Source organism: Macaca fascicularis, chromosome X, assembly GCF_037993035.2.
Source record: "Macaca fascicularis isolate 582-1 chromosome X, T2T-MFA8v1.1".
In the NCBI taxonomy this organism is placed as follows: domain Eukaryota; kingdom Metazoa; phylum Chordata; class Mammalia; order Primates; family Cercopithecidae; genus Macaca; species Macaca fascicularis.
The window spans coordinates 109,944,015-109,967,769 of NC_088395.1; the positions used below are offsets into that span (position 1 = coordinate 109,944,015).

Genomic DNA, 23,755 nt, shown 5'->3' on the forward strand with positions numbered 1-23,755 from the left:
ACTGGAACCCTTGTGCATTGTTGATGGAAATGTAGAATGGTACAGCCACTGTGGAAAATAGCACGGCAATTCCTCAAAAAATTAAACATATAATTAATATATGATCCATTAATTCCACTTTAAGTACATACCCAAAAGAATTGAAAACAGGAGCGTGAATAGATATTGTATGCCAATGGTCAATAACAGCATTATTCACAATAGCCAAAAGATGGAAACAACCCAAGTGTCCACCAAGGGATGAATAAATAAATAAAATGTGATATAGACATACAGTGGAATATTATTTAACCTTAGAAAGGAATAGAATTCTGATACATGCTATAACATTGATGAACCTTGAAGACATTATGCTAAGTGATATAAGTCAGACACAAAAAACAAATATTGTATGATTCCATTTATATGGGGTACCTAGAATAGTCAAATTCATAGAGACAGAAAGTAGAATGGTGGTTACGAGGGACTGGGGTTGTGGGGGGAATGGGAGGTTGTCGTTTAATGGGTACAGCTTCAGTTTGGGAAGATGAAAAAGTCTGGAGACAGATGGTGATAACGGTTGCACAACAATGTGAATATATTTAATGTCACTAAACTGTACACCAAAAATTATTTATATGGTAAATTTTATGTTATATATATTTTTTAATACAGTAAAAAAGTCCAGTGTGATCATCATTATGAAAACTCTTAGCAATGAATACTAAAGAAGGACTATATAGTAAATTAGGATTTCTGCTGTATCTGTGTAAATAAACAAGCCAAATCTAATGAGTTCAGCCTTATTTTGTGGTCAAGAATAACCATACTTTGAAATTAATGTTTATCAAAAATAGAAAAGCTATAGGAAAAAATGTTCTTCAAAGGAAAATTGTGTGTTAGCTATAGTACACCCTTCTGGGTTGTTTGATTCTGATTCTATAGGAGCAATTTTATAGCTCTGTACGCTTTTAGTTACTTAAAGAAATGGAAATAATTCCAGTCTATAAATATGCAAATGAATTTTGTATGGTGAAAGTATGGAAAAGAATGGCCTTCCTCTCTTGTGGCAAAACCCCTGAGAAAGAGGCTATTTTCAGTTTAAAAATAATGAAGCTTTACAATTTCATGTAGTCATATCTGTTAATATTTATTATATTAAATAGTAAAACAGAAATTTTTAATATATTTATATTAATTCATTTTAAACTTACAATAAAATATCCATTACATCCTGTAAACTTACATTGTAAATTTATATGAAAAATGTGTTTTCTAAAACAAGTCATAAGGAGATGGACTTTTTTATTTGAAAATCTCTTTAATATTTATTCTAATGGAAGTCTGCTGAATTCTTATATATGTTCCTGCAATTAATCTGTTGGATATAATATATAAGGTATCTCTGGAAAATTTCAGCATATATTTGTGAGGGAATGGGAATGAAAAATGTAGATAACATCTTACAGGTCCGATGAATGGCTGACCTACAAAAATAACTAAAAGAACTGACTCATTAGTAAAGTGGTATAATGCAACATTATTAAGTATAACCCACTATTTTATTTTTTAAACAAATTGGACCATAGATACATTAAACTAAAATTGATAATATTTAGTTTGTTGTAGCAAAAAAAGAAGATGTTTTAAAATTAGCAGGACATCACACTTCAAGAACTAAAGTAGATTCAACGTTACTGGAACATGGTTCTTACCTTTGGTTTTGAATACAGTGTGCTTGTGGATATCCCCAGACAGCATCGGGCTCGGGTGATCTGGATGTCTCTGGAGGTGATAGTGGAGCACTCAGTGTAGCAACCAGGCAGCCAGCCTTGGTGGTGATGTGCTCAAAGATGTCAATAAGAAAATCATTCATGATGCCCAAGGAATTTAATGTAGTGCTGATATAAGGATGAAATTGCTTCAGAACCCTGTAAACATAGATGTAAATATAGACAGTTACTCAACTGTCTCTGCAGCATCTCTTTTCACATCTTCCCCTTCTGTGTTTTGGAAATGACTTTCTTAAAGCCCTTTATGTTAAAGTAAGATTTAGAAGGATGCTCAGCCATGACAGACATTGTTTTCAGTACCTTGGAATGAAAGAGATACTGGTTGGTGACAGGGTGGTGCCCATGTATAGGCCCTGTATTCAAATGAAGTACTGGGTACACACACAATTTCTAATTAGATGAAATGTAATTCGAGGAAACCCTGCCAATAAACCACACAATGGCAAATATGATTCGATTGTTCTATGTGGTACAGTCCAATGAGAAGGCATGAAATGGTCAGTCTCACTGAAAGCTTCCTGTAGGCTCCACCAAGAGCACTTTGAAGATACCATCTACAGCAGCTAAACTGTAACAATTTCAGCTTCAACTTGTTGAGTGATTCTGATCTCCATAACCCAGGTCCGTGATGCCAGAGGAATGATGCTGGCCATGTTTGGGCTATTTGTCCACTAACCCAGAATCTAATGTCACCTTAGGCTAAGCCACTGTGGCTTGAGCAAGAATCCTCCCACATGGGAGAGGAGCTCGTGGAAAACAAGAGATCTGGCTAACAAACCACTGCCTCTAATTCTGATCAAAAACCTCAGTGACTCAAGGAAAGATGACAAAACTATGGTCTCCAAACAACACACAAAAAACCAGGAATATTTATTAACATGTAAAATATTCATAAGCATTAAACAAGTTAAAAATCACTTTCTTGACAATACTTAAGTCCCAGAAACATACTTTAAACTGTATAATTTGTGGATAAATATCAGTGTTCTTGGCTGAAAAAAGTTACTAAACATCTAACTAACCTCCTTAGGGAAAAGAGAGAAATAATGTAGGAAATATTATTCAATGGAAATAATATCTCTTTCAAATATCTATGATAATACAACTGAAAATGTTGATTGAATGCATAAATTTGTGGAAAACATAAATTACAGAAACTAAACCCACTCTCCTCCCCACAAAAGAGATTTAAGGACTAAGAAGAATGGAAGAAATCGAGGTCACCAATGAGCTACCATCCCAAAAGGCCAGGCTTCCAAAAGTATTTCATGTCAAACCACTAAGGAACAGGTGTTTTTTTCTCTTAATGGAATAGTGTCAGATTATGAAGGGAAAAAATATCATTTTGATGTAAAGAAAATATGCTAAAAGGAGTTCTGACCAGTGACATTTATAAACAAGAATATAAAATCCTACATAAAATATTAGCAATTATATATGGCATCATAGTTAATGATGAACACAAAGGGACAAAGCAGGGTTCATCCAAAAATATAAAGACGTTCCAGTAAAATACAAGTATGATTCACCTTATGATGTTAAAGGAAAAAAGGGTAATCTTCCGTTAATCTCAGTACATGATTTAACTTCCTTTGCTAATATAATGAGTTATACAATGTTTGTTTCATGGCAAATACTAGCATTACCATCATTAGAGTCAGGATTCAGAAAAATTGAGCCCTCTCATCAAGACTGTTATTTATCATGATTTAGTGTATTAGAAAAAATCTTATAAAAGGACTTAAAAAAGGATTTTACTGCAGAGGAGACCTGGAAAAACTACAATAAAATCATCTGCAAGTAAACTGCCCAAAGAGGCACCACATGATTGACTTACACATTTGGAACGACATTTTGGAAAACCAAGGCTCTTTTCAGAGCCATGTGTGGCTTGAAAAGAAAGGCTTTCTCTTTCAGAGAAAGAGCTGTGGACATATTTGTAAAAAAAACATTTCATTAAGTCACTTAATTTATATCATGCTGCTTCAAAATGCCAGTGTCTGTCAGCATGCCATACAAATGTTTTACCAAAATTATTCTAGCATATTGGTCTCATATACATTGTATTATGCAAAAAGGCATTTTTAATATATCATATCCATGAAGACAGTTACAGTGTTTTTGCCATTTTCCTCTTGTAAATTCAGAAAGTAAATAGAAACATTAGTGAAAGAACATTAAAAATGCGTTATAATTTGGCTGAGAGTGCAGGGGTGATTGAGACAGATGAATCTGGTAAGTAGAGAAAAAAATAGGGCTTGATGCTGAAAGGCTAGATGGGGCAATGAGTACATCTGATTATTAACCTGATGGGTGCACGAACAAGGAGATTAAGTGAACAAGAGTGCTCTAATTCTTTGTTAAAAAAAAAAAAAAAAGACTACGGGAAACAGCTTTAACTGCTGTAAATAATGTACTATAAGCAGGACTCTTGGGGAAACAGTGTTACTGGAATAAAAATATCACAAGCTTTTTTTGAATCCACGTTAATACATAATGAAAACAAACAAAAAGCACAGAAATATATATCAAAAACTTCAAGAAACAATCCAATCCCCTTGCCAAGCTCTCTGGACTCTGAAATTTTTATTCTATTTCATTGAGGTTTATTCAATTCTGTTCTTTCCCAGTCAAAAGTCTTTTTAAAAATCACAAATCTTAATGAGCTGCAATTATGCAAGATTTGGATGATGTGAGCATTCAGTGAATGCAGCTCATACCCCACTCTCTGCTGGGTCAGCCAATGTAGGACCCGCAGCCCCTGAGCTATTGGCCCAGAGTATGGGGAAGTGACCCTGCTGAACCAATAAGAGCCTTCCTGGGATGTTCAGTCTTGAATGTTGAAGAGGAAACTGGTGTGGCTCTTTGCTTAGGTTTGGTTGCTTTATTGTCTAATCTTTTGCTTCCATTCATGGAGATTTAAGGATATAAATTCAGGGCTAGTAGTCGTGGACATAATTCTTGCCTCATACATCATGTTAGTCCATTTATGCTGCTAAATACCTGAGATTGGGTAATTTATAAGGAACAGAAAGTTATTTCTCACAATTCAGGGGGCACCAGCAAGTTTGGTATCTAGTTGAGGGATCAGGTTCTGCTTCCAAGAAAGCATCTTGTTGCTGCATCCTCATTTGGAGGAAAGTGTAGGGACGAAAGGGGCCTAGGCAGTTCCCTCCAGCCCTTTTATAAAGTCGCTTATCCTGTTCATGAGGGCAGAGCCCTCATAGCCTAATCACCTGCTAGGGCCTCCACCTCTTAATACCATTACATTGGATATTAAGTTTCGACATGAATTTTGGAGTAGACGCAAACATTCAAACCATAGCATATGGCAACTGATTAAGAAAAATAATGTCACACACACACACACACACACACACACACAAGCTAAATGAATGTTATCTTATTTTTTTCACTTCCAAGCACATATGCCTGAAAATAAAACCCACGACGTCAACTCAGAAGGATGAAATCCCAGCTCCCAGTGCAGCCACCAATACAATGGGTTTGGTCCTTATTCCTGGCCCCTTACTGCCCACCTTCTCTTTGATCCTGGCCTGTTACTACTGGACAAGGGGAGAATAAGGATGGTGTGAGGAGGAGAAGGTTTGAAAAAGTAGCCACTCTTTCCCTTTATTTTGAGGGACTTTAAAAACAAATCTAGGGTCATAGGCAGGTTTTGCCCAGTCCCTGAGGAGGACATTAGGGGAACATGAGAGCACCCAGACTTCTCTTTAGTGGGTCATCAGTCCAGTCCTTGCATGCTGACCTGTGGTCCATCTGAGAGATGTGATAGGCCAGCCCTGCCCCTCACGGCTTCTACCATTACTAAGTAATACCAAAACCCATCCATAATTTAACTACCTCTGCTTCCAAGATCTTCCCACACAGAGGTAAGTGCGAACAACATCAGCCTTTGGAGGTTGAAACTAGGCAGGGACCATATGGCTTTGGGTGGACCTGATACTTGACCAGATATTTTGTCATGCACTATCAGCAATCTTGTTTTAAGAATAAATAATATGCATAGTCATTGCACTTGTTAAAATAATTGTGAATAGTGAATTCTGTCCCTTCTAGTAACTGAGAGTCCTTTCCCAGATGGGATCTTCCCACAGAGCTGAAGGACCTTACCCATGGCCGGGTAGGTTTTGGGTTAGGTCTGACACCAGAACCCAGGACGATCTCCTGAATTTCACTCCAGCATCTGCTCTATCAGACATGGCATTAGACTGAGTGTTTGAGCCTATCAGAGACTCATAGAAACTGTGCCCCTCTACATTAACCTGCTTGACAAGAAATACGTTAAAATAAAACCTAAATGCTATGTTGATTTGCTTGATCTCCCTCAATATTCACTTGGGTAATTAATTCAAATTAAAATGTGTAAGCATATTTTTCTCTTAACAAACTCCAACAACTGGGGATATCAGCAATCATGCTGAATTCCAGGAGCTGCTTCTGCTTTTCACTGTCTTTGAATTTCTTCTTGTGGCCTCAAACCTGAACCCATTTTCAACTCCATAGGTATGTGGCTTTGTAGACAGGAGGGTGATAGAGGGATTACAATGGAAGTATCAGTGCTATATATGTGTTTTTATCCCATGTTGCTTGAAGCTGTAATTTGTTCATTTTCATTTCTGTGTTGTAATGCATTATAGGACTATAACACTATTCTTATGTTGATGAACATTTGCATTGCTTTATGTTTTGTACTTAATGATCAATCTTGTTCACATCTTTTGGTGGACATAAAAACTCATTTCTGTTGCATATATACCAGGAGTGCAACTGCTGAGTCAGAGCATACATGAATGTTTAACCTTAGTAAATACTGACAGTTTTTCAAAGTGCTTTTTCAATTCATAGTTCCAGCCAGAATGTATATGTGGGTTCTCGTTGCTCTGTATCCTTACCAACTCTCCACATTATTTGTCTTTCAACTACTATACTCCCATTTCACAGATGGGCTAACCCCTGGGCCTAGAAGAGGTTACTTTTCTAAAGTAAATACTAAGTCTGAATTCTATATTCTTTCCACTATGCCAGGTTATCAACTTTTAGATATGAGTTTCCAGTACTCAAGTATTGGTTGTTCCAAAATTACACAGGATAATACTTTTGTAACTTTAAAATTATATGTATTTTGGCCGGGTGCGGTGGCTCATACCTGTAATCCCAGCATTTTGGAAGGTCGAGGCAGGTGGATCACTTGAAGTCAGGTGTTCAAGACCAGCCTGTCCAACATAGTGAAACCCCATCTGTACTAAAATACAAAAATTAGCCAGGTGTGGTGGCACACGCCTGTGATCCCAGCTACTCAGGGGGCTGAGGCACAAGAATTGCTGGAACCCAGGAGGCAGAGGTTGCAGTGAGCCGAGATGATGCCACCGCACTCCAGCCTGGGCAACAGTGAGACTCTGTCTCAAAAATAAAACATAAAAAATTACATGGATTTTGAGTTACCCCCACAAATGAATAGAATGATACCTGTACCCTGATATGCATCTATGTTAGTAGTCACTCAACATCACATCTCAATGATGACAATTGTTGTGGTGGTTGAGGTTAAATTGTTTCCTTTGGTCTAAGACATGGGCTGACGAACTTTTTCCATAAAGGGCCAGATAGTAAATATTTTAGGCTTTGTGGGCTATTTATGATTTATTTTACTCCTAGTATTATTTCATATTTTATACAGATTATTAAGGTTAGTATTGCTGTGTAACAAATTACTCCAAAATTTAACCATTTATATTCAAGAAGTGTTCAGCTGCTAGGTTCTTATTTTGGGACTCTCATGATGTTGAAGTCAAGATGTCAGCTGGAGGCTAGGCACCGTGGCTCACACCTGTAATCCCAGCGTTTTGGGAGGCCAGGGTGAGTAGATCACCTGAGGTCAGGAGTTTGAGACCAGCCTGACCAACATAGCGAAACCCCGTCTCTACTAAAAATACAAAAATTAGCCTGGTGTGGTGGCATGCACCTGTAATCCCAGCTACTCAGGAGGCTGAGGCAGGAGAATCATTTGAACCCGGAGGCGGAGGTTGCAGTGAGCTGATATTGCACCACTGCACTCCAGTCTGGGTGACAGAGCGAGACTCTGTCTCATTCAATCAATCAATCAATAAAATATGTCAGCTAGGACAGCAATCATCTTAAAGCTGGACTGGGATGGAAATCCAAGAGGGCTCACTAACAGGGATGGCAGTTATTGCTAGCTTTTGGATTACAACACAGCTGGAGCTGTCAACTAAAGAGCATATATATGGCCTTTTCAGCATGGTGGATTCAGGGTAGGAAGAATTGTTACATGGCAGCTGCTTCTCCAAGAGTGAATGTTCCAAAAATGCCAGGCAGATAACCTTGTGGGGCTTTTTTACCTAACCTTAAAAGTCACACAAAGTGATTTACACTGTACTATACAGATCAAAGTAGTCACAAGCCTCCCAAATTCAAAAGAGACAAAGTCCACATCTGTCAATGGGAAGAATGGAAAGGTCACACATCATATGTGGAGTGGGACATAACAACTTTTGAAATTAAATCTCTTCCTCAGGTAAATAAATGGATGCAATATGCATATAGATATTCAATAGATCAATGTTGTTAACAATAAAAATATGGAACATTTCTAATGCTAATCAATGGGGAATTGATTAAATAAATTTTGGTAACTGTGAAGAGTAGAATATTATGCAACCACTAAAATGTAGACTGACGTGGGAATGTTCTGAAGATATAGTTTTAAGTGAAAGAATCAAGTAGCAGAACAGTATATACAGTACAATTTCATTAAATATACAAATTGTATATGAAATATGCATAGAAAAATTTAATAAAATATAGCATACAACCCCACCCTCTACATTATATATGTTTGATTTTCTGTATTTTTTATAATTAACAACCTAGTAAACATTTAGCTACATATATCAAGAAATCTTAAAATTCTCATAACTTTTGATCCATTAATTCAAGTTTTTAGAATAAATCCAAATAAAATAATCAAGGAAAGGTACTAACATATAAATATTAAAACATGCATAATAGAGAAAAATTATGTGACTTTAATTCAATCCATTATAGTGAAAATCTGCATATATAATACTTTGAAATAATCAATATTATGACAGATTTTTATCACAGCTTTATTGAGATATAATTCTCGTGCCATATAATTCGCCTATTTAGGGTACATAATCAAATGGTTTTTTAGTATACTCACAGAGTTGTGCAACCATCATCACAAAGAAATCTCATGCCCATTAGCAGTCACTACCATCTTCCCTTCAATTTCCCACCCCCAGCCCTAGGCTACCACTAATTTACCTTCTGTCTCTATGGATATACCAATTCTAAATGTTGCATATTAATGGACTCATACAATATGTAATAATTTGTGACTGGATTATTTCACTTGGCACAAAGTTTTCAAGGTTCATTCACGTTTTAGCATGTATCAGCACTTTGTTCCATTTCTTTTTCCATTTCTTTTGCCAAATAATATTCCATTGTACAGATATACCGTATTTTATATATCTATTCATTGAGTGATAGGTATTTAAGAATATTTCTACTTTCTAACTATAATGAATAATGCTGCCAGGAACATACATATTCAAGTTTTGTGTCAGCATATTGTTCCATTTGCCTTGGGGATATACTTAGGAGTGGAATTGTTGAGTCATATGGTAATGCCATGTTTAACATTTTGAGGAACTGCCCAACTGTTTTCCACAGTAGTGTGCCATTTGATGTTCCCCCCTATAGTATGTGATGGTTCAAATTTTTCTACATTTTTTGCAAATACTTGTCATTATGTTTCTTTTTTTTTGTTTGTTTGTTTTTGTTTTGTTTTGTTTTGTTTTGTTTTTTTGAGACAGAGTCTCGCTCTGTCGCCCAGGCTGGAGTGCAGTGGCCGGATCTCAGCTCACTGCAAGCTCCGCCTCCCGGGTTCACGCCATTCTCCTGCCTCAGCCTCCCGAGTAGCTGGGACTACAGGCGCCCACAACCGCGCCCGGCTAATTTTTTGTATTTTTAGTAGAGACGGGGTTTCACCGTGGTCTCGATCTCCTGACCTTGTGATCCGCCCGCCTCGGCCTCCCAAAGTGCTGGGATTACAGGCGTGAGCCACCGCGCCCGGCTATATGTTTCTTGTTTATTATATCCATCCTAGTAGGTATAAAGTAGTATCTCATTATGGCTTTGATTTGCATTTTCCTGATGGCTAATGATGTTGGGCACATTTTCATGTATTTATTGGCCATTCGTATATTTTCTTTGGAGAAATACCTATTCAGATCCTTTGCCCATTTTAAAATTGGGTTTTTAAAATTATTTAGTTGTAAGTATTTCTATATATTATAGATACAAGTCCCTTATCAGATACATTACTCGCAAAAATTTTTCCTAGTCTGTTAGTTGTCTTCTCACTTTCCTGATGATGTCCTTTGAATCATAAAAATTCTGCATTTTGATGAGGTCCCATTTATCTATAGTTCTTTTGTTTCTTGAGCTTTTGTTGTCATATCTGAAGAACCATTGCCTAATCCAAGGTCATAAAGAATTACACCTAAGTTTTCTTCTAAGAATTTGATAGTTTTAGCTCTTACAATTAGGACTCTAATCTATTTTGAAGTAAGTTTTGTAGATGGTGTGAGAAAGAGGCCCAAATTCATTTTTTTGAAGGTAGATATCCATTTGTCTCAGCACCATTTGTTAAAAAAACTATTCTTTCATAGTTGAATTTTCTTGGCACGACTGTAGGTATGAGGGTTTATTTCTGGACTCTTAATTATATTCCATTGATCTATATGTCCTTATGCCAGTACCACACTGCCTTGATAGAAATCTGGAAGTGTGAGACCTCCAATGTTTTCCTTCTTTTTAAATATTGTTTTGTATATTCTGGGTTTCCTGAATTTTCATGTCGATTTTGGGACCAGCTTACCAATTTCTGCAAAGAAGCCAGATAAGATTTTGATAGAGATTACATTGATTCTATGGATCAATTTTGGAAATATTAAGTCTTCTGACCTATAAATATAGAATGTTTTTCCATTTATTTAGGTATTCTTTTATTTCTTTCAACAATTTTTTTTAGTTTTTGGTGTACAAGTCTTAGATCTTTTATTGAATTTATTTCTAAGTGTTTTATTATCTTTATGCTATTTTAAGTGGAATTGTTTTCTTACTTTCCTCTTTGAATAGTTCATTGCTAGCATATAAAATACAATTAACTTTTGTATATCAATCATATATTCAGCTGCATCACTGAACTCATTTGTTAGTTCTCACAGTTCTTCAGTGGATTCTTTGGGATGTTCTATATACAAGATCACATCACCTGCAAATAGATAGTTTTACTTCTTTCCTTTCAACCTGGATGCCTTTTATTTCATGCCTCTTGCCTACCCTGAAGATATCTGAATGTATGTCAGAAAATAAAGCTCTTAATTTTCCCTCAAATATTTAACTAATTACACAAATATGGTTTCTATAATAGCCTATTTTTTACTACTGATCAGAAATGTTTCCCTATCACACACTAAAAACTTGTATACTTGGGTGTGTTAGTGGGCTTTCTTGTTTTATTTCTCGTACTGTGCTTATTTCAGTACTATATTGGTTAAAATTGTAGCCTTATAAGTCATTCTTCTTCCTTGAAGTGTGAATTGCCCCACCAGAGATAAATGAAATAGCACGCCAGATAAGACAAGGTAGCTAGCACAGTGCTGCTAACGTAAGTCGCATCTCTAGAGGGCAACATCACATACTTGTGGCTGTCCTTTGTGTCCCACCACACATAGTAGTGTCACTATCAATTGGGATGAACAGTTAATAAAGAATTATTTTTACTGTGTATTAAGTGCCCAATATATAAGGATTAATTATTTTTATAAACCAAACACCCAAAGATAACCAGATTAAGCAGGTAATCTAAGAAGATTATGTAACTAAATCTGTAATGATGTACATTTGTGCTGTTCCATTTTTTTTAAATTATAAACTAAGCCAATGGAATCACTACTGTAGTTACAATACAAACAAATAATAAGTGTTCAATAAATAATTGCTATGGGAATCTTTTAACATAAATTTTTTGAGACAGGGTCTGGCTCTTTCACTGAGGCTGGAATGCAGTGGCACAGTCACAGCTCACTGCAGCCTCTATCTCCCAAGAGCAATCAATCAATTCTCCCACCTCAGCCTCCCAAGTAGCTGGGACTACTGGTGTGTGCCACCACACTGGCTAAATGTTGTAATTTTTGCAGAAACAGGGTTTTGCCATGTTGCCCAGGCTGGTCTCAAACTCCTGGGCTCAAGCAATCTGCCCACCTTGGCTTCCCAAAGTGAACATTTTAAATATAAGACTATTTTAGCACTGTCTTAATTATCTCTGTGGGTACATCAAAAAGCTAGAAAGATATGAAGTTAACAACCTAACATCACAACTAAAAGAGCTAGAGAACCAAGAGCAAACAAACCCTAAAGCTAGCAGAAGACAAGAAATAGCCAAAATGATAGCTGAACTAAAGGAGATAGAGATATGAAAAACCCTTCAAAAAAATCAATGAATCCAGGAGCTGGTTTTTGGAAAAAATTAATAAAATAGATAGACTGCTAGCCAGACTAATGAAGAAAAGAGAAAAAATCAAATAAACACAATCAGAAATGATAGGGGGATATCACCACTGACCCCACAGAAATATAAAAACCATCAGAGAATACTATAAACACCTTTATGCACATAAACTGGAAAACCTAAAAGAAATGGATAAATTCCTGGACACGTACAGCCTCCCAAGACTGAAACAGGAAGAAATTGAATTCCTGAATAGGCCAATAACAAGTTCTGAAATTGAGGCAGTAATAAATAGCCTACTAACAACAACAAAAAAGCCCAGGACCAGACAGATTCACAGCTGAATTTTACCAGAGGTACAAAGAACAGCTGGAATAGTTTCTATTGAAACTATTCCCAAAAAATTGAAAAGGAAAGACTCCTCCCTAATTCATATTAAGAGGCCAGCATCATCCTGATACCAAAATCTGCCAGAGATACAACAAAAAAAGAAAACTTCAGATAAATATCCTTGATGAACATTGATGCAAAAATCCTCTACAAAATACTGGCAAATCAAATCCAGCAGCACATCAAAAACTTATCCATCACGATCAAGTTGGCTTCATTCCCGAGATGAAAGGTTGGTTAAACATACACAAATCAATAAATGTGATTAATCATATAAACAGCACTAAAGACAAAAACCACATGATTATCTCAATAGATGTAGAAAAACCCTTTGATAAAATTCAATATCCCTTCATGTTAAAAATTCTCAATAAACTACATATTGAAGGAACATACCTCAAAATAATAACACCCACATATGACAAACCCACAGTCAATATCATACAGAATGGGCAAAAGCTGGAGGCATTTCCCTTGAAAACCAGCACAAGACAAGGATGCTCTCTCTCACCACTCCTATTCAACATAGTATTGGAAGTTCTGACCAGGACAATCAGGCAAAAGAAAGAAATAAAGGGTATTCAAATAGGAAGAAAGGTAGTCAAATTATCTTTGTTTGCAGATGAAATTCTCCTATATCTAGAAAACACCATTATCTCAGCCCAAAAGCTTCTTAAGCTGATAAGCAACTTCAGCAAAGGCTCAGGATATAAAATCAATGTGCAAATATCACTAGCATTCCTATATACCAACAACATGCAAGCTGAGAGTCAAATCATGAATGAACTTCCATTCACAATTGCTACAAAAAGAATAAAATTCCTAGGAATACAGCTAACAAGGGAAGTGAAGGACCTCTTCAAGGAGAACTAAAAACCACTACTAAAAGAAATCAGAGAGGATTTCAGTGAGGACCCAAACAAATGGAAAACATTTCATTCTCGTGGATAGGAAGAATCAATATCATGAAAATGGTCATACTGCCCAAGGTAATTTATAGATTCAATGCTATTTCCATTAAACTACCATTGACATTCTTCACAGAACTGAAAAAAACTATTTTAAAACTCATATGGAACCAAAAAAGGGGCCCAAATAGCCAAGACAATCCTAAGCAAATAAAACAAAGTTGGAGGCATCACACTACTTGATTTCTAACTATACTACAAGGTTACAGTAAATAAAACAGCATGGTACTGGTACAAGAACGGACACATAGACTAATGGAACATAATAGAGAACTCATAAATAAGACCACACACCTACAACCATCTGATCTTCAATAAATCTGACAAAAACTAGCAATGGGGAAAGGATTCCCTATTTAATAAATAGTGCTGGGAGAAATGGCTAGCCATATGCAGAGAATTGAAACTGGACCCCTTCCTTATACCATATACAAATATTAACTCGAGATGGATTAAAGACTTAAACGTAAAACCCAAAACTACAAAAACCTTAGAAGAAAATCTAGGCAATACCATACAGGACATAGGCACAGACAATTGCAACAAAAGCAAAAATTGACAAATGAGATCTAATTAAACTAACGACCTTCTATGCAGCAAACAAAACTCATCAGAGTGAACAGACAACCTACAGAATGGGATAAAATTTTTGCAATTTATCCATCTGACAAAGGTCTAATATCCAGAGCCTCCAAGAAGCTTAAACAAATTTACAAGAAAAAACAACCCCATTAAAAAGTAACCAAAGGACATGAACAGACACTTCCCAAAAGAAGACATACATGAGGCCAAAAAACATATGAAAAAAGCTCAACATCACTGATAGTTAGAGAAATGCAAATCACAACCACAATGAGATACCATCTCAAGCCAGTCAGAATGGCTATTATTAAAAAGTCAAAAAACAACAGATGCTGGCAAGGTTGCAGAGAAAAAGAAATGCTTTTACACTGTTGGTGGGAGTGTAAATCAGCAACCACTGTGGAAGACTGTGACGATTCCTCAAAGACCTAGAACCAGAAATATCATTTGACTGAGCAATCTCATTACTGGCTATATACCCAAAGGAATATAAATCATTCTGTTACAAGGATACATGCACGCGTATGTTCACTGCAACACTATTCACAATAGCAAAGATACGGAATCAACTGAAATGCCCATCAATGATAGACTAGATTAAGAAAATGTGGTACATATACACCATGGAATACTATGCAGCCATAAAAAGGAACAAGATCATGTCCTTTTCAGGCACATGGATGGAGCTAGAAGCCACTATTCTCAGCAAACTAATGCAGGAACAGAAAACCAAACACCGTGTGTTCTCACTGGGAGCTGAATGATGAGAACACATGGACACATGTCAGGGAACAACACACACAGGGGCCTGTTGGGGGCAGGGAGGAAGAGCATAAGGAAGAATAGCTAGTGGCTGCCAGGCTTAATACCTAGGTGATGGGATGATCTATACAGCAAACCACCATGGCACATGTTTATCTATGTAACAAACCTTCACATCCTGCACATGTGCCCCTGAGCTTAAAATAAAACTTGAAGAAAGAAAATTATCATTGTGGGTAACTATTAGAAGTGAAATTACGCCGGGCGCGGTGGCTCAAGCCTGTAATCCCAGCACTTTGGGAGGCCGAGACAGGCGGATCACAAGGTCAGGAGATCGAGACCATCCTGGCTAACACGGTGAAACCCTGTCTCTACTAAAAAATACAAAAAACTAGCCGGGCGAGGTGGCGGGCGCCTGTAGTTCCAGCTACTCGAGAGGCTGAGGCAGGAGAATGGTGTAAACCCGGGAGGCGGAGCTTACAGTGAGCCGAGATCCAGCCACTGCACTCCAGCCTGGGCGACAGAGCAAGACTCCGTCTCAAAAAAAAAAAAAAAAAAAAAAAAAAAAGTGAAATTACTGACACAAAAGATCAAATATTAATTTTTTTTTTGAGATGAAATCTCACTCTCTCCCCCAGGCTGGAGTGCAACGGCATGATCTCGACTCACTGCAACCTCTGCCTCCCGGGTTCAAGCAATTCTCCTGCCTCAGCCTATGAAATAGCTGGGATTATAGGCACCCGCCACCACGCCCAGCTAGTTTTGGTATTTTTAGTAGAGAGGGGGTTTCACCATTCTGGTCAGGCTGGTTTTGAACTCCTGACCTCAGGTGATCCACCCGCCTCAGCCTCCTAAAGCACTGGGATTACAGGTGTGAGCCACCGTGCCTGGCCAATATTTTTATTTTTAAATAATTTACAAAGTTGATCTTCAGAAAAATTTCACCAATATATTCAATAAGAGCAGGGGAGGGTGCATGTGTCCCCAGTCCTTCAACAAATCTGTTAAAAATTTTCATGTAATCTAATCTATCAGCATTTGTCTCTTTGTTATATAGTCACACTGCATATCGATTGGCCAACGACAACAGACAGCATAGAATACGACAGGCTATAGTATACAGCCTAGGAGTGTAGTAGGCTATACCATATAGGTTTGTATAACCACACTCTACGATGTTCACACCACCACGAAATTGCCTGATGCATTTCTCAGAACATATCCCCATTATTAAGTGGCACGTGACTATATTTAAAGGCCTTCCACACCAAAAGCTTATGTGGAGATAAACGGAGACTACCCATAAGAGAACAAACAAGTGCTACTTATTCACAGCTTTTTTATAGCAAGGAAGTCAAGCCACCATCATTTGAATCTGGCAGAGATTCAAAGACAGGCAGGGGAGTGGGAAAGCTTTATAGCGGAAAACAAAAACACAAAGACTTCAAGTATGCTCTGATTGGATGTTGTTGACGTGAGGAAGCTAGAGGCAGGCCAACTAGAGGCAAGCATCCTATGTGATTGAGTATGGGTTCATATTTGGGTTTTTCTTGTTTGTCATCAGGTCAAAAAAATTAAAAAGGCCAGAAAGGCTAGCAAATTGATTAAAGTCCTGAACATTTCTGCAGATGCTATACTTTGGCTTCTTGAGCTGCTTGCAGCAACGGTTGTGGGTCTCAGTTCTATTTTCGTATGTGGTCTGGTCATTGTCTCTGTACATTCAGTTTCTCACTTAAGATAAATTAATCGTTTTTATTTTGCTTCAAATATAACTTTTTTTATTCATTTGAAAATTTATGTTTGTACATGTCAGGAAAAAGGGACAATTTCATTTATTTTGGAAAATTTTTATTAAGTTTTTTCTAAAGTCGATATTCTATTCTTTATACAGTACTTGAGTTCACATTTATACGATTTTATCGGGTGGGTCTACGTTATTTCTGTGGAATTTAAGAGCAACATTATCAAGACTCCTCCTCTGGACCGCCCAACTCATTAAAAAAAAAAAAAACAACTTTGCGATTTTCATTAAAATTCCTTCTTTGATTAATTTCTTAACAAGAAGAAAAGGACAAAAGGGTCCAGGGAGGTGAGAGGGTACCTGCTGGAGAGAGGTGGTGGGTAGCTGGAAGCGGCTGGCTAGGAGGCGGGGCGTGGGGCGTGGGGCGGTGGAACTCCTGTGCTGCGGCATTCACGTGATCTGCCTGGGCGCAGATGTGGGCACCGGTCCGAGTGCCCGCCCTCTGTCCCCGCGGCTGGGTCCCGTCTGCTCCAGTTCCTGGGCTCCTAATTCTTGGTCCAGCTTCCTCCAGGTCAGTGTGCGGGCCTTCCACGCTGCCAGCGGAATACTGGAATGGCGGAAGGGGAACGGGTACAGTACCGGGAAAGGCTGGGGGTGGGGTCGGGTCGAGTCGAGGGAAGCTGGCCCGAGTGTGGACAGAGATGGCGGTGGGAAAACGGCTAAAGGTGGCTGAGGGGGAGCACGTAGGCAGTGGGCAGAGGGTGAGGAAGGCGAGCACCTCCAAGTATCCATGCTCGCTTTCCAGGCACATCCTCTTTTCTGCCCTCCGTCCATTTTGGAGCCGGAGATGGTGGGCTGGGGACGCCCCAGTAGTGAGACAGTGGAAGTAAACCCCCTCTGCCGTTCCCGTACATAGAGAAAAACGTTGACCGCGAGGCTGGGGAGGAGAGTTGCCTCTGAGGAAGAAGGACACAGAGACCCAAAATTAGTTTGGAAAGCATCCTGGTTTGGTGCCCGAGGCCTGGAAAGAAATGGCGGCTGGGGTGCGGGGGAGGTAGGGGAGGAAAACGTTGGATGAGAAGGGCCTGGACTCAGGAAAGGGAACCGAGTCCCTGTGAGCCCGCTGAGCGCGCAGCCCCTACCCCTGTCTCCTGTCTGTCCGCAGGTCTGCGCGTCTGTTGTTCCCAGCGCTCTGCGAAGCCTGAAAAAGAGGAGCAACCTGTCCAGAATCCCCGCAGGTCCGTGAAAGTAGGGGGCTGCATGGACAGGGGCCCACAAGGGTTGAGAGTGTGGAGGGCCCGGCCAGAGCCGAATTGGGGCCCCCGCCCATCCCCCCACCCACATTAACACACACCTTACCAGGCTGAACCACTGCAGAGAAAGTGACAGGGCTTGCCAGGCAATGGCTGGCTCACGTGTGTGGGAGGAGTGGCAGGCTACGTGGTGGGCAGAAGGCCCTCTTGGAGGCCCCGCCAGCTCAGGGGAACCCTCATCAGGGGTGAGATGCAAGTACTATCCAGACCTGCATTTCATCCCACGCACTCAGTCTCCCATGTCTCCTCTTTGTCTCCTCTTCCCTCCACCCCCATCCCCCAGGGCACGAAAAGGAGGGGAAATCTCGACATGGAAAAACTCTACAATGAAAATGAAGGCATGGCTTCAAACCAAGGAAAGATGAAAAATGAAGAACAGCCACAGGACGAGAGAAAGCCAGAAGTAGCTTGTACTCTGGAAGACAAGAAGTTGGAAAACGAGGGAAAGACAGAAAACAAGGGCAAAACAGATGAGGAAATGTTAAAGGATAAAGGAAAGCCGGAGAGTGAGGGAAAGGCAAAAGAAGAAGGAAAGTCAGAGAGGGAGGGAGAGTCAGAGATGGAGGGAGGATCAGAGAGAGAGGGAAAACCAGGGATAGAGGGAAAGCCAGAGAGTCAAGGACAGCCAGGGAGTGAAACAAGGGCTGCAGGAAAGCGCCCAGCTGAGGGTGATGTACCCAGGAAAGCCAAAAGAAAAACTAATAAGGGGCTGGCTCATTACCTCAAGGAGTATAAAGAGGCCATACACGATATGAATTTCAGCAATGAGGACATGATAAGAGAATTTGACAATATGGCTAAGGTGCAGGATGAGAAGAGAAAAAGCAAACAGAAATTGGGGGCGTTTTTGTGGATGCAAAGAAATTTACAGGACCCCTTCTACCCTAGAGGCCCAAGGGAATTCAGGGGTGGCTGCAGGGCCCCACGAAGGGACATTGAAGACATTCCTTATGTGTAGTGTCCCTGGCAGGCATTTACCAGGCCATGTGCTTTACCCCGACGGTAGTACTTTACTTTAGGCATCCCTCCTGTTACTAGCAGCCTTTTGACCCAACTGCAACGCGGTGTTCTTAGTAGCAAATTTTCATCCGTTACATGGAAAGAATGTTGATGGTGCATTGTAAAATTAAAAAACACAACTTGCAGAACCAAACATATGGCATCAGTACATTTTTGTAAAACTACAAAGATACCTAGTAATTTATGTATAGAAAACAATTCTGAAAGCTGTGTCAACTAAAAGATTAACAGTGGTTATCTGTGCGTGATTTTTTCTGTACTTTTTTGTTCATCTGTCCATTTTTCTCCTAAAAACAGATTTCTTAATCATAAAAATAATAAAAGTTAAAATATTGGAAAACAGTGAATATTTGAATTTCATTCATTTGAATAAGCATTCAAATGAACTGCCCAGTGAACTTATAAAGACAGTGGATATACTTAAAATTCTTGTTGTCAGGACATAAAATGATGGGTAAAAGTTGCATTACCTCTGGGACTGGAAGCTGGAGGAGTCAACTCGATGGTTATTACAGCTCCATTGCTGTAAGGGACAGCCTTGACATCTGTGAAACGGGGATAAAATTAGCCTAGACATGTGGAGAAGATCAAATGAGGTATTGAGTGTGTGAGCTGTGTTAGGCTGGCTCCTACTCTCTCCCCTTGCACTAGCAGAACCAGTACCCAGTCAGACGCTTGGGGAGGGCTGAAGGAGGTCTCACCTGTGCCCAGAAATAAGTCCAGACAGCTGAGAGATGGGTGCCACTCTTTCTGGGTAATGCCATACTTGAAAGGTAGTATGCCCCTTTCTCATGGATCCTGCACCCTCCTAAGGCAGTAGCTGCTGCTGCTGGGCTGGAGACCATGATGGACTAAGCAACACTATGTCCCAACAGAAAAGTGGAGAATTCCGTCTCTACCTACAATAGAGTTATCCTAATTCAGGTTGTTAGTACCCAATTGTCACTTGGGCCTTGATATTTTATAAAGTTTTTACAAAACACTGCTTTCCATGTTTTTTGTTGACTTGTGTGTATTTTTGCATATAGCCATTTTCCACCGGATTTAGATAGTGGAGATTGAGCCAGGAGAAAAAGCTGAGTGACGAGATGCTGTGCTATTCTCATTTGTTAATCTCTAGTCTGCTGACCCTTTTTTCTTACGAATTGTCTTCCAGGAAATTTCTGTTAAGCTCTGCTTTACTATTTCAATAGACCCATCTACCTATGTGATTTTTCCCCCTGGCTCTTGAGTAGCTTTTTATTTCGTTACAGTATTTTTTTAAAATAAACTTTTAGGATGGTTTTAGATCTACAGAATTATTACAAAGAGTACAGAGTATCCCATATGCACTGTCCCCTATTATTAACATCTTACATTAGCAGGGTGGATTTGTCACAGTTAACCAATATTGATAGATATATTATTAACTAAAGTATGTACTTTATTCAGATTTCCCCTAATGTCCTTTTTCTGTTCCAGGATCCCATTCAGGTTACATTTAGTCGTCATGTCTCCATAGGCTCCAATTAGCTGTGAGAGCTTTTCAGACTTTGCCTGTTTTTTGATGACCTTGACACTTTTGAGAAGTATTGGTCAGGTATTTTGTATAATGTCCCAAAACTTGGGTTTGCTTGTCTTGTGATTACACAGGCATTATGTGTTTTGGGAAGAAGACCACAGAGGTAAAATGCCATTCTCATCATATAAAGGGGACATACCGTCAATACATTTACCACTGTTCTTATCCTTGGTAACCTGACTGAAGTAGTGTTTGTCAGGTTTCTCCAAGGTTAAGTTTTATTTTTCACTTTCCATACTGTATTCTTTGGAATAAAGTCACTATTGGCAGCCCACACTTAAGGAGTAGGGCATTATTACCTCCTTGAAGGCAGAGTATTGACAAAAATTATTTGGAGTCCCTCTGCAGAGGATATTTGACTCTTCTTCCCCACCTATTTATATATTCAGTTTATTTGTAACAATGTAGGCTCATGACTATTTTACTTTGGATTAACGCAATACTACTTTACATGTTTTTGCTCAAATTGTTCCAGCTTTGGTCATTGGGAGCTTTCAGTTGGCTCCTGTATTCACTTGACATGCTTCCATTGTGTTGTGGAGGGTATTTTTAGTATTTACTTACATTCTGGCACTACAAGACGCTATAGCTTTATCTTTCATATTGCCCAAGTCCTAGAATCAGTCATTTCTCCAAGTAGCCCTGGTATCTTATGTTGGAGAATGGTGTTAGAAAAACAAGACCTGGGTGCTAGACACACTCATTGCTGCTGAAATAAAATTGCTTCTAGGCCCTCTCAGTTGACATAGCAAAAAGATATATGTGTATATAATACCCATACATATATAAAGTATTTATGGAAATATAAATATTTCTGTATATAACCATCTGTATTTATATAAGGCTAAACATGAATTTATACTAGTGTCTCCAACTACAGTCTATTACTGCATGGATCATTCTAGCCTCCCCTTGCTTATTTGTAACCTTCTACTCCAACTGTGAGAAACCTGTCTCCTACCATCTGCCATCCATTTTATTGTTTATTAATTATATAAATATATAGTGGTTTCAAAACTGTAAACCTGTAACCCTGTGGGAAACAACTTTATCAACTGGAGTAGAGTGCCATGTACAGTTCCTTTTGCCTTTAGTCTTACAGACTCCACTCATTTACAAATTTACCTATGTCAGTACCTTATTCCCCCATCCCTTTCAGTGAGGTTGTTTCACACATTTGTGATACATTAAAATTCTTCTGTCACATTCTGCATTTGGTGACTGCTATTATAAATGGCACTTTTACATTTCGAGTGCTAATTGTTCATTGCTAGTATATAGGAAAGCAACTGACTTTTGTATATTAATCTTGTATGCTGGGACTTTGCACCAGGCATTTGTCAGTTATTTGGCAGCCATGTCAACTGCAGATAAAGACAGTTTATTTCTTCCTTTCCAATCTGTATATGTTTTATTGCCCTTAACAATTTTTATTTTGTAGAATTGGTACATTTCATCTATATTAACAAATTTGTAGGTGTGGAGTTGTTCATATTAACTTCTTAATGTCCATGGGATCAATAATGGTAACTCCACCTTCATTTCTTTTTTAAAATTTTTTTGTAGAGCTATGTTGCCCAGGCTGGTCTCAAACACCTGAGCCAAAGTGATCCTCCAGCCTCAGCCTCCCAAAGTGCTGAGATTAGAGGTGTGAGCCACAACACCTGGCCTCATTTCTGATATTGTTAATTTGTCTTCTTTCTTTGTTCTTAGTTAGCTTGGCAAGTAATCTGTCAATTTTATTTACCCTTTTTAAAGAACCAGCTTTGGTTTAATTGATTTCCTCTGTTGTTTTTCTGTTTTCTGTTTTCAAATAAGTTGAAAATTTATTTCTTCTCTAATTTTTATTATATCTTTTGTTTGCTCTAGGCTTAAGTTACTCCTCTTTCTCTAGTTTCCTAATGTGAAAGATTAGATTAGATTATGGATTATAGATTTTCCTTTCTCATATATGCGTTTAAGCTAGAAATTTTCCCCTAAGCACTGCTTTGGGGAATCCCACAAATTTGATATGTTGTATTTCATTTATTTCAAAATATTTTTACATTTCTCTTGAGGATTCTTCTTTGAATTGTGTTATTTAGAAGTATGTTTAATTTCCAGATATTTGAGTTTTCCATCTACCTTTCTGTTATTGATTTCTAGTTTAATTTTATTGAGAGCATACTTGTGATTTCCATCATTTGCTATATCATATTTTCCCACAAATTTGATATGTTATATTTTCATTTAGTTCAAAATATTTTTTCAAAGTAATTAAATGTTTATTAATAACAACTAGGTACAGATGAATCTATACTGAATCATAGCTTCCCTGTGGATTTCTTTTATGATTCTACAAAAAGAACATTTATACACTACAGCAAATTCTCCATTTCTCTCCTTTACACCTTTTTTGCACATTGTAGGTGCCTTTTCACTTCTCCAATTCTAAATTCTCGAAAAATGCCTTCCCTAATCTCCTGCTCTCATGGTTTTAACTCGTTCTATGTTTTTCTCCTCAGTATTAATAAACAGATTGGCAAATTATTTTGCTAAGTCACCCCCTTTCTCTGTTACCCATCTGGTCCTGTTTTCCACCCATAACCATCAATTTTTCATTAGCCCAAAAGAACAAATCTGCCCAGAAAGGACCATCGTTGAAGAATGGGTAAGGGGAAGAAAATAAAGCAGCAAAGTAACAAGTCTCTTTAATGGTGGAGGGTAAGGTAAAAATTTGGCAAAAATCCGTACATTAACCATATCAGTCTGAGCAAGTTGCTATAATAAAATATCATAGCCCGGATGGCATATAAACAACAGCAATGTTTTTTTCCTCACAGTTCTGGAAGTCTGTAAGTCCAATATCAGGTGCCAGCATGGTTGGGTTCTTGTGAGGGTCCTCTTTCAAGTTGCAGACTGTGAGCTTCTTGCTGTTTGTTTTTTTTTTTTTACTACTTTAAGTTCTGGGGTACATGTGCAGAACGTGCAGGTTTGTTACATAGGTATACACATTCTATGGTGGTTTGCTGCACCCATCAACCCGTCATCTATATTAGGTATTTCTCCTAATGCTATC

The 23,755-nt window shown here is 38.4% G+C and overlaps 2 protein-coding genes and 1 long non-coding RNA gene across 8 annotated transcripts in view; 1 reads left to right on the forward strand and 2 right to left on the reverse strand.

The window, feature by feature from the left end:
- Window positions 1-1,525: 1,525 nt before the first annotated feature.
- LOC107128490 (uncharacterized) lies at window positions 1,526-18,190 on the reverse strand. 5 transcript variants are annotated; one of them, XM_074029590.1, is made up of 4 exons: window positions 17,946-18,190; window positions 17,582-17,759; window positions 17,164-17,410; window positions 1,526-1,910 (listed from the first exon to the last, which is right to left on the reverse strand). In XM_074029590.1, the coding sequence occupies exons 1-4, from the start codon at window positions 18,131-18,133 to the stop codon at window positions 1,903-1,905; spliced, it is 621 nt and encodes a 206-aa protein (XP_073885691.1). In that variant the 5' UTR covers window positions 18,134-18,190; the 3' UTR covers window positions 1,526-1,902. The 5 variants fall into 5 exon arrangements, with proteins under 5 accessions (XP_073885691.1, XP_073885692.1, XP_073885690.1 ...); XM_074029591.1 differs by lacking the exon at window positions 17,582-17,759; XM_074029589.1 differs by having other exon boundaries at window positions 17,164-17,759.
- TCEAL4 (transcription elongation factor A like 4) lies at window positions 17,273-19,478 on the forward strand. Of its 2 annotated transcripts, none has more exons than XM_015443746.4 (3): window positions 17,273-17,433; window positions 17,969-18,041; window positions 18,400-19,478. In XM_015443746.4, exon 3 carries the CDS (start codon window positions 18,427-18,429, stop codon window positions 19,072-19,074), a length of 648 nt encoding a protein of 215 aa, XP_015299232.3. In that variant the 5' UTR covers window positions 17,273-17,433; window positions 17,969-18,041; window positions 18,400-18,426; the 3' UTR covers window positions 19,075-19,478. The 2 variants fall into 2 exon arrangements, with proteins under 2 accessions (XP_015299232.3, XP_045239339.2); XM_045383404.3 differs by having other exon boundaries at window positions 17,273-17,374.
- Window positions 19,479-19,586: 108 nt separating this feature from the next.
- LOC141409421 (uncharacterized) overlaps window positions 19,587-23,755 on the reverse strand; it is a 40,822-nt gene continuing 36,653 nt past the window's right edge. Inside the window, exon 3 of the long non-coding RNA XR_012430030.1 lies at window positions 19,587-19,681. This is a non-coding gene — a long non-coding RNA (uncharacterized lncRNA). The remainder of the gene's footprint in view (window positions 19,682-23,755) is intronic.

Coding starts and splice junctions, on each gene's coding strand:
- LOC107128490 (XM_045383402.3), bottom strand. CDS start 18,133: ATGGGCGGGGGCCCCAATTCGGCTCTGGCCGGGCCCTCCACACTCTCA. Junction 17,760..17,945: donor CGGACAGACAGGAGACAGGG/GTAGGGGCTGCG, acceptor CTTCTTCCTCAG/AGGCAACTCTCCTCCCCAGC.
- TCEAL4 (XM_015443746.4), top strand. CDS start 18,427: ATGGAAAAACTCTACAATGAAAATGAAGGCATGGCTTCAAACCAAGGA.